The following is a 9880-nucleotide window of genomic DNA, read 5'->3' on the forward strand; positions in this document are numbered from 1 at the left end:
CAATACCCTAAACTTAACAACTACCTTATAAACCATTAATAAGCAGCAAATAAGGAGTTAATTGAGGCAAAAGTCATAGTTAATGGTTAGTTAATAGTGAGAATTGGACCCTAAAATAAAGTGTGACCAAATTGTATCATATATAGTCAAGATGCATGTATATGTTGCTGTTAAAACGTAGAAATATAGTGTTAAGCAATAATGATAATATAGGTCTAACTGATCTCAGTCACTAAATCTGCTTTGCTTCTTAAAATAAAAAGACATAAAAACTACATAAAAAAAGAAGACCTTTCTTTAAACCATGCCTAATAAACAGAGACATAAGAGCAAAATACCCTTAGGGTAATACAAATAAAATACACTCTAAAATAATGCTATAATGCATTAACTAAACAACTTGACTAGTAACAAAAAACACTTTAAAAGAAAAACAATAAGAAAAGTATTAATTTCACTAAAATAAACCATGCGTGATGCGTCTGGGAACGTCCTGTTTAATCTAAATGACTTTGTATGACAAAGTAACGTACGGTAATTCAACTGGCATGTTTACATTATCTTTCGCTTCTCATTACAAACTTGGCACAGTGCAGTGGCTGAGGCTGAAAGAAGAGCAGCACACACGGGCTTTAGGACCCAGCGCTCTTCTCTTCTGCAGGAGCGTCTTTTTGTCCGTTGCAAGCGCGCATTGATTGTGACTTCGAGATTTACCATCTGTAGAGTCCCATGTGGTTCAAGTCAATTAACGTCACTGGCCGGATATTTGAAACCTATATTTCAAAATGCAAAACGTTTCCTGCAGTCATCTTTAAAGACAATTAGAAAATGATGAAATATTATGAATATCTGTGGAAGTGTCATTTCTTGCACAATTCTGGTTTCTGTTTTCCACTATGCAAATATGAAACGTTAATCTTTTTTGTTGTTGTAATTATTCATTACAATAATAATATCTGTAGTTATTGGTGCTTAATGAAATAATTAGGTATGTGCACAGTTCATTATTTTGCACTCAGCATAGATTAGTCCAAGTAATATGACAGTAAATGATTTAAAACACACTTTGTGTGCCGTCAATAACATTATCAACTGTCTTTCATATTTATTTCACAGGAGGGCCTTTAGACTCTCTTGCTTGCTTGCTCTAAGAGTCTGTCATATCTGTGATGTCAAGCCCAGCCTGCGCGCCACTCAGCGCGGTTTCCCCGCCACAATGTAGCAAAGGACGCGGCTTCAAAGGCGGTTAAATCAAGATCAGAACACTGAACTACTGCTCTTATCAGGACACAGTATCTCACAGAGCCGCGCGGAGAGGATGTGTCTTTATTTAGAATGTTTAAAAATAACAGTTCTACTTATAAATAGGTGAACGACATCAAGAACTCTCACTTGTGTTATTTTGTGTTGCCTGGCTACAGGGGGACATGAAATCACTGCTCAGTTTGTTACAGCTGTTCTCGTTTTTCTCATAGTTTATAGGAATCCATAGTTGTAAAACAAAGCTTCCAGTAGAAACAGAGGATTTTGTTTAAACTCAGCTCTTTCGTTTCTATTTTTTTATTTTATTTATTTATTTTTTTGCGGGGGATAATATAAGTTGCGCACCTGCGGGCTAGACAACTGCACAAAGAAAACACGGAGAAAAACGCGCACATCTCTGAGGAAAAAAAGGTTTCGACAAATTAAAGCATTGGAAACCAGGTGAGATGCTCTGACAGATAATGTATGTGATTGTAGAGGCAAGGCAACAGCTGTCAGTCAGAGCTGAACCCCCTCCTCTCTTCACGCAGTGCGCATGAGCGTCCACAGAGAACCCACAGACGAGGGAAATTTAAAAAAAACGGGGGACAACAAGTGCCCCGAACGACAGAAGAGCTTTCCTCTGTCTCGTTATCAAAGATTTTCTATACCACAGAACAGCTGTAGCATTAACAGGTAAGATGCGGTTTATTTCATGTCTCTATTATCGTTATTTTTAAATAAGACAAGAGGATGCGCACCTGTTTCGGACTGACATATGATGCATAAATGATATAAATATCTGATTTATTTTATAGCCGGTGTTTTGTAAACAACTGCAAAAAGTTTCGCGTCTATTTTTAAGAAATAGCCTACTTAACGCTTTTTGGTTAAATTAAGTATTATGCTACATGAAAGCTTGACTGACAGGTAACGGTGACTGAAGACGACTGATGATCCCCGATTAGTCAACAAAACAAATATCACATCAAAACTCGATTGTACAAATTGCATTTGTATATTTATGTTTCTTGCTCACACAGTTATTGTGTCTCAGGTTTTTGTTGGTGGCTTCCTACTTTATTCATATTTTCAAATGAATGTGTTCTCATGTCGTGGTGACGTGTCAGATTGTTTTATGGTAACACTTTATTTTAAGGTGTCCTTGTTACGCATGTTAGTACATATACTTACTATTATAATGACAATAAATGAGTTATGCATAATTACATGCAAGTAATTCTAAGCCTAACCCTACTTAATAAAAGTACTTTAATACTCATTATTATTGTTATTATTATTTTTATTTTAAAGAACACCTTTAAATAAAGGTCAACTTTTTTTCTTTTTCAGGAAATAGTCAAATTTTTTTACTATGTGTATTTGCGTTTTCATGCGACTGAATGCACATTTCTAAAATTCCTCTTTTTTTCCCCTGCTTTGCATGGTTCATTTACTTGCGTTTTATCTGCCAGAAGATGATTGAAAGTGGAATAACAAGCAGGATGTCAGGAGTTCATGAAAACCCTGTACAAAGTCACCACACCTCCACACAAGACTACAGGTAGGGGGTGATTTACTTTGATGGCTGAACCCACTGCTTTTCAACCTTGAGCAGATTAGAGAATAAAAAGATAATTTCGGGAAGAAGAAGAGCGCTGCTAATCTTAATACAATCTCCACCTTCCCTATTCTATAAAATAAAGGTATGTTTTGAGAGGCAAGGAATTGGGGTTTGTGAAAAAGAAAAGAGCGAGAGAATACATCATCTTTGCTCTGAATGGATCTGTCAGAAAGCATCAGCTCTGTTTACACGCCCGCTGTCGGCACACGGAGGGATTGAGGACCTTGGCAGGGGCCCCCACGGGTCACCAAGGAGAAGTGGCTCCCAATTAGAATGTAAACGAGGGCGACTTGAGCTGTGATAAACCGTGACTGTGTGCGCCCGCCTCCCCCTTTCTGTGGGACACGTAATGGTTTGCATCAATGAGCAAATAAAATCATTTTTTCTTCCACTTCACCCTAATGACCGTAAACGGAACAATACACAGCTGGGTTTACAATTAGACTTCAGAAATGCTAATAAGTACAAGGATGTAGGCTCCCTTTTCTTGACGATCCTAAATTTGAGTTCATGTGGCATGTTATGAATTCTTTCCAAAATCAAGCCCCCTCTCCTCCTAATTACCGAAACATGGTTTTTAAGGCAGTACTATAACGAATATCATTATTATTCTTTTTTGTTGTTGTTGTTGTTATTATATCTGTGCATTAATCTCAGACCTGCAGTGTGAGACAATGTTTTTCTAAAACGTAATGTGCTTCTGATGTTACAGTACAGCCATTGTCTCACAACACAACAAGTGAATGCTCTTCCTGGCAACATTTATAACTGTCGGTTACAGTCACGTCAAAATCAGTTTTAGATGTTTTCTCAGGCTTTGCATGAAGGATTGTAAGCACTTAATGTAATTTTTATACAATATTATAATTTAAAATATTTTCCACATAGAATATTTAAATAAAAAATAAAATGTGTATAAAATAGGTGTTATTATTTAAATAAAATATATAATATTCAACACACAACCCGAGGGAGTTTAACAATTGTTGTGCCAATTAATTACTAATCAGTCATTAATTTACCAGTGTTAAATTACACTTGAGTAATATAAGTTAATATTGGCTTACAAAATAAATAGAGAGCAATATTCAATATTTGAAAAAAATATACACTACAAAATGAAAGGGCGGAGAAATCAGTTTAAATTCCATTAAATGTTTACACTCAACAGGAAAAGACTGATGAAGGCTCATCAATATGAAGCAGAACTTATAAAGCCAGGTGTTAAACTGTCCCACACGGTGTCTTGTTCATGTCTTTATGTGGATAGGCATTAGGAAGCCATTTCAAATCGCATGACAGTGTAGTGTTGACATGTTCGGTGTCTAAGGTTTCATGCTAGTAAGTGTGTGTGTGCGTGTGTGTGTGTATGAAAAGGATAATTTTTCAGAAGCTCCAAACCAGAGCAATCAGGGTCCTTAAGCCCATGTCCCCAAGATCTTCCTTCAATGCTGTAATTTATTCAGGTGGCAGACTGTGTGTGCAGTGTGGCTTGACCTCCACCTCCTTCAGTGACCCCCTCCCAGATACCCCCCTTAGCTACTGTCTGATGCCTCCAGGCGGGGGGGATGGGGCAGAAGGGGACAGGGGTTGGGTGGAAAGGGACAGGGAAACAGATGGCATCCTATTTTTCTCTGTTGTGTGAGGCCTGTCATTCCAGTAGATTAATGCAAGGGGTTGGTTAAAAAAAAAAAACGGTAAAGACAATCAAGGAAGGGTCTGGGGGGAGACAATAGAGCCACGTGCCGCTGTGCAGATTTGTCGTTTGGGACACAATAGGTGATCATTTTTCAATGGGGCTGGACCAACTGTTGCAGGCAACGTGTGCCACATACCCATGTTTCAAATGATATCATGGGTTGTTTACATATGATTCAGCCAATGACAGTGCAGACGGCGGTAGTCACCTGACCACAGTTAGAGGTTGGTTTAATGGAGAGGGGGGCACTGAAGTGTCCAGACACACAAAATAACTGAAAAGTGAGGGTTGTCATAGCGACCCCAATTATTGGACTGAATAGCGAGTGTGTAGTGAAGTCTGGAGAGAATACAAGAGGGTTTCTCCACTTTCTTGATGCTTAGTCCAAATGAAGAAATGGCTGAGTAAATAATTCTCCCTGCACTGGATTAGATCAGAGGGTGAGCGTATTTTTATTTCCGTCCCCAAAAACAGATTTACAAATATACTTTATTGTTTAGCTATTTACGAGAAAACCTGTTAAATGAGAAAATAATCAAATTAGTTTATGCAGGGCAAAAATAATATCAATGTAACATTGGGAACTGACAATTTTCTCGTCTTTTTTCAATTGTTCTCTTTTTGTCGTATTAAATTCATATCTGTGCTTTAGTACTGAGAGCTATGCTGTGTTTTTGTAGACTCCTGACCACAGACCCTTCGCAGCTGAAGGACGAGCTGCCTGGCGATCTTCAGTCCCTGTCCTGGCTCACCTCTGTGGATGTTCCCCGACTGCAGCAGATAGGATCTGGACGAGCTGATTTTGCCAGTTCTGCTCAGAACAGCCTGCTGGAGCGACAGACAGGTCAGGAGCTTTATAGACTGTGTATGGTTAGAAGTGACAAAGTCAAGTGAGATTGAATGGATGGATTGAGTTAAAAATGGCAGTCCCAAAAATAAAGAAAATAAATATCGGAATTCCTCCAACAGCATCTAAGATGCCAAACTTGATATATTAGCCTCTAATTAAAGGCTGTTATTTATTCGGATCCATATTTATTTGTTTGTTATTTTTACTTTACTAGTGCTGTCAAATGATTAATCCTGATCAATCACATCCAAAATAGATGTTTTTGTTTACATAATATATGTGCGTGTACTGTGTAGGAAATGTTTCTGTTTTGAAAATATTTAGAATATTTATAATTTATATTATATATAAATATATTTAATATATGAATGTAACATATTTTTTATATATATACATGCATGTGTGTGTATTTATAAATACATAATAAATATACACAGAACACACATATATTCTGTGTGAACAAATATTTTATTTTGAATGCGATTAATCACAATGAATAGTTTGACAGCACTAGTCTTTAGCATATTGGCCATTTTGCATCAATTCTAAGAATTACTATTATTATTTTTTTTTTTTCCAAACCTTTAGATTATTCCTTAACCCAGTTTTTTTTTTAATAAATATAAAAATATATATATTTTTAGAAAGCTGTGCCTTCAAGGGTTAGTTCATCCAAAAATTTCAATGCTGTCATTAATTACTCACCCTTATGTCGTTCCAAATGCATAAGACCTTCATTCATCTTCAGAACACAAATTAAGATATTTTTGATGGAAGCCTCCATAGACAGCGAGAATACTACCACGATCAACACACAGAAACATAGCAAGAATATCAATAAAATAGTCCATGTGACGTCAGGGGTTCAACCGTAATTTTACGAAGCTGTGAGAAACTTTTTGTGTGCAAATAATCCACGCACTTTCTACTGAATGTAAACCACACTGATTATGTTCTGGGGTACATAACTCGGGGAGAATAATTGCTAAATAAATTAAGTTATTATTTTCTTTGCACACAAAAAGTATTCTCACAGCTTCATAAAATTACGGTTTAACCCCTGATGTCACATGGACTATTTAACTGATATCCTTGCTATGTTTCTGTGCGTTGATCGAAGTACTATTCTCGCTGTCTATGGAGGCTGAGAGAGCTCTCGGATTCCATCAAATATATCTTAATTTGTATTCCAAACATGAACGAAGGACTTATGCATTTGAAACGACATGAGGGAGAGTAATTAATGACAGAATTAGATTGTTAGGGTAAAATAACCCTTTAATAATAGTGGACCGAATCCCTAAACAACACGTTTCTGAAACTTTCAGCTCAGCTGAATAGCATGACGGTAGCAGGCGGAGCAGGATCTGCGATTCATCTACAGAGTGAAATGCAGCACAGCCCTCTAGCCATCAGTAGCGTGAGTGATGTTTCAGATTTCAAACAATAATATGCAACCAATTCAGAACTTAACCACCATTTGTAATGGAGTTCAAATAATCATGTGTTTACAGATGTATTCTGTGTTGTTTTCGTAGATGCCCCAGTTTTCCCCTGGGTTTCCATGTGCCGCTTCAGTGTATCAAACCGCCCCTCAACAAGTGCTCACTTTCACTCAGGCAAACCAGCAGGTTGGTTCAGAAATTGGGATTATTTGTAAAGACTGTTCAAAGTATTAATATTATACAGTATATCAAGATACTATTCCTGTGTTACATTCTTTAGTGTTCTCCCGGTGGGATTTATGGCAACTACAACAGCCAGAGTCTGTTTCCTCAACCCCGTATAACTGCTCACAACCAGGACTTGCAGCCCAAGACGTTCCCTAAGCCCATCTACTCCTACAGGTGAAAGAAGGTTCACCGCGACAGACTCTGAAAAACATTATGATTCTCTGGAACAAGATTTGATTTATTTCAGGTTGACTAAGTTTGATATCTTTTCTCAGCTGTCTGATTGCAATGGCTTTGAAGAACAGCAAAACAGGCAGCCTTCCTGTTAGTGAGATCTACAGCTTCATGAAAGAGCACTTCCCTTATTTCAAGGTGAGGAGTTCATGCAAAAAAATCCCGGCGACTAGGCCATGGAGTCAAATAAATGTTACTTACAATATACTGTCCTGTCGATTACTTTGCTTCTCAGACAGCACCTGATGGATGGAAAAATTCTGTACGCCACAACTTGTCCTTGAACAAGTGCTTTGAGAAGGTGGAGAACAAGATGAGCGGTTCCTCCAGAAAGGGCTGTCTCTGGGCACTCAATCCTGCAAAGATTGATAAAATGGAGGAAGAGATGCGCAAATGGAAACGCAAGGATCTCCCAGCCATCCGTCGCAGCATGGCCAATCCAGGTCTCAGATCATTGACTATTATCTTTATTATTCATCTTTGCTCTGACAACACTCTAGCAGTGAATTTTCTTACATTTAAGGCTGGTTACAGTTCCTCAGAACAAAGCAAACGCATGCAGAAATACACACCTTGTTTCTAGGAAGACACATGAAAAATGAAAATGCAATGCGTTCTAATATTAACTAGAAATGTCAAGCATGCTTCATAAACCCCCAAAAAACTGAAGCATGTGCCCATGACACACTATGAGATTTTAAATCTGCAGAAATTACTCTGACTTTATGCAACTAGCATTGACTCCTCCACACTGTAAAACAGGGCAAAACTCTGGTAAAGATTAATGTAGTGTATTCCAGGCTTTTATCTAAAGTGACTTGAGGAGATAAGGAGCCACACAGGCATTTTATCAAACAAGAGCCAACTATACTCATAGCACCACTATGCAAAGACTAGAACAGAAAAGTAACTGTAGACATTAATACTGTCCTGTTTTGGTACTTTTTCTTTTACCAGATGAATTAGACAAACTCATTACAGACAGACCGGAGAGCTGCAGACAGAAGTCCATTGAGACTGGCATGACTCGCTTGCCCAGCTGCCCACCAGGGCCGACCCTCCCAATCCCAGCGCAGATGCAGCCCCATCCAGTGGTCACTCTCTCTCTGCAGTGCCTTCCTATGCATCAGCACTTTCATATGCAGCTCCAGAATCAGTCTCGCTTGGCTCCGGCCTCCCCAGCTCCTGCTCAGACACCCCCTCTCCACACTGTCCCCGACCTGACAAACAAGCAGCACAGCGACTTCTACACGGTTCACACCGACGTCAATTCAGAGGTGGACGCACTGGACCCAAGTATTATGGACTTCACCTGGCAAGGTAACTTTGTTGATAAACAACTGATATTAATATATTGAAAGCCACAGAACGTTGGTTTGTTTCTGAGCTGGTATCTAACACAGCTCTTCTCTTCTGATTGCAGGAAACCTGTGGGAGGAGATGAAGGATGACAGCTTTAACCTGGAGGCATTAGGTACACTCAGTAACTCCCCACTTCGGCTGTCTGACTGTGACCTGGACACTGGCAATGTCACACCTGTGTCCAGCGCAGGAGGACTGCCTTACCCAGACCTGCAGCTGACAGGCCTCTACTCTTCATACTCGGCTGTGGATGCCTTTTCTAACCAGTACATGAACACACAAGGAGGAACGAAGCCTATCGTTTTGCTTTAATTGCACCTGCAAGAAATCCAACAAACTGAGCTTTACCTCCCAGGAACATCTATAAAGCTTTCAATCCCAGCCTTCGTGGTGTGCCAGACTCCAAAAAAACATCCTGCAACACAGATTTCTTCCAAGGCAGCCAAAAATGTTTTGTTAAATTATTGCAACATCAGATATAGAATGCATTACGATATCCTGAACTGAAAGGAGTAGCATTTATGGTGAAGTCACAGTATTCAAATGTGTCATTTGCATTGACTGTATTAATTACATTAAATGCAATGGGTTTGAAGGGACCAAATCAGTAACTGTTTTTAGAGAGAATTGCATGGTGAGAGAATATGATTAATAAGGAGTTGAAAAGATTTCCTCTACCAGCGCAGATACTGGCATTGTGGCCAAACATAATTATACAAAATACAGTGTTGTTATTTTACGCCTAATGCAAATTGTGAGTTAACTCAACACTTAAGGAACAATGATCAAATTATGGGAATTATGATTTTGGGTGTTTCCAAGCTTTTTTTCTGTACCATTAAAGACATAATTTTGTCCATGTAACTGTTAGCCTTGTAACTGTAGTTGTGTGTCTTTTGTTGTACTGTGATAGACACCGTATCTGCTCTTTAATATTTGTCTATTATTTATATTTATGAAAAGAGCTGAAATGGTGACATGAATCGTTTTTATTGTACATATCTAAATATTTTGAATGCAAGCAATAAAATTTCAGATTCAGATTGAAAGATGTATTCTTTTAATTCTTAATGATCTTTTCAATTTTTAGATGCTTATGCATATTCATGACACTAGTGTTGGGAAGGTTACTTCAGAAATGTAATAGTTTACAGATTACCCCATCTAAAATGTAATAAGTAGAGTAACTATTTCAA

At 38.2% G+C, this 9880-nt stretch overlaps 1 protein-coding gene across 2 annotated transcripts; it reads left to right on the plus strand.

Moving 5' to 3' along the window:
- The first annotated feature begins 1579 nt into the window (after positions 1 to 1579).
- Positions 1580 to 9216, plus strand: LOC113049992 (forkhead box protein N4-like). Of its 2 annotated transcripts, XM_026212717.1 has the most exons (11): positions 1580 to 1704; positions 1794 to 1938; positions 2718 to 2806; positions 5246 to 5409; positions 6744 to 6835; positions 6954 to 7046; positions 7141 to 7262; positions 7364 to 7460; positions 7558 to 7765; positions 8280 to 8642; positions 8746 to 9216. In XM_026212717.1, the coding sequence occupies exons 3-11, from the start codon at positions 2721 to 2723 to the stop codon at positions 8994 to 8996; spliced, it is 1476 nt and encodes a 491-aa protein (XP_026068502.1). In that variant the 5' UTR covers positions 1580 to 1704; positions 1794 to 1938; positions 2718 to 2720; the 3' UTR covers positions 8997 to 9216. The 2 variants fall into 2 exon arrangements, with proteins under 2 accessions (XP_026068502.1, XP_026068503.1); XM_026212718.1 differs by lacking the exons at positions 1580 to 1704; positions 1794 to 1938; positions 2718 to 2806 and adding an exon at positions 4541 to 5005.
- The last annotated feature ends 664 nt before the right edge of the window (positions 9217 to 9880 follow it).

Source organism: Carassius auratus, chromosome 30 (assembly GCF_003368295.1).
Source record: "Carassius auratus strain Wakin chromosome 30, ASM336829v1, whole genome shotgun sequence".
NCBI lineage: Eukaryota > Metazoa > Chordata > Actinopteri > Cypriniformes > Cyprinidae > Carassius > Carassius auratus.

Bases quoted from the DNA above. Each gene is read 5' to 3' on its own strand.
- LOC113049992 (XM_026212717.1), top strand. From the start codon at position 2,721: ATGATTGAAAGTGGAATAACAAGCAGGATGTCAGGAGTTCATGAAAAC. The intron at 5,410-6,743 runs GTCAGGAGCTTT...TGAAACTTTCAG, and splicing joins CCTGCTGGAGCGACAGACAG to CTCAGCTGAATAGCATGACG. The intron at 6,836-6,953 runs GTGAGTGATGTT...TTGTTTTCGTAG, and splicing joins GCCCTCTAGCCATCAGTAGC to ATGCCCCAGTTTTCCCCTGG.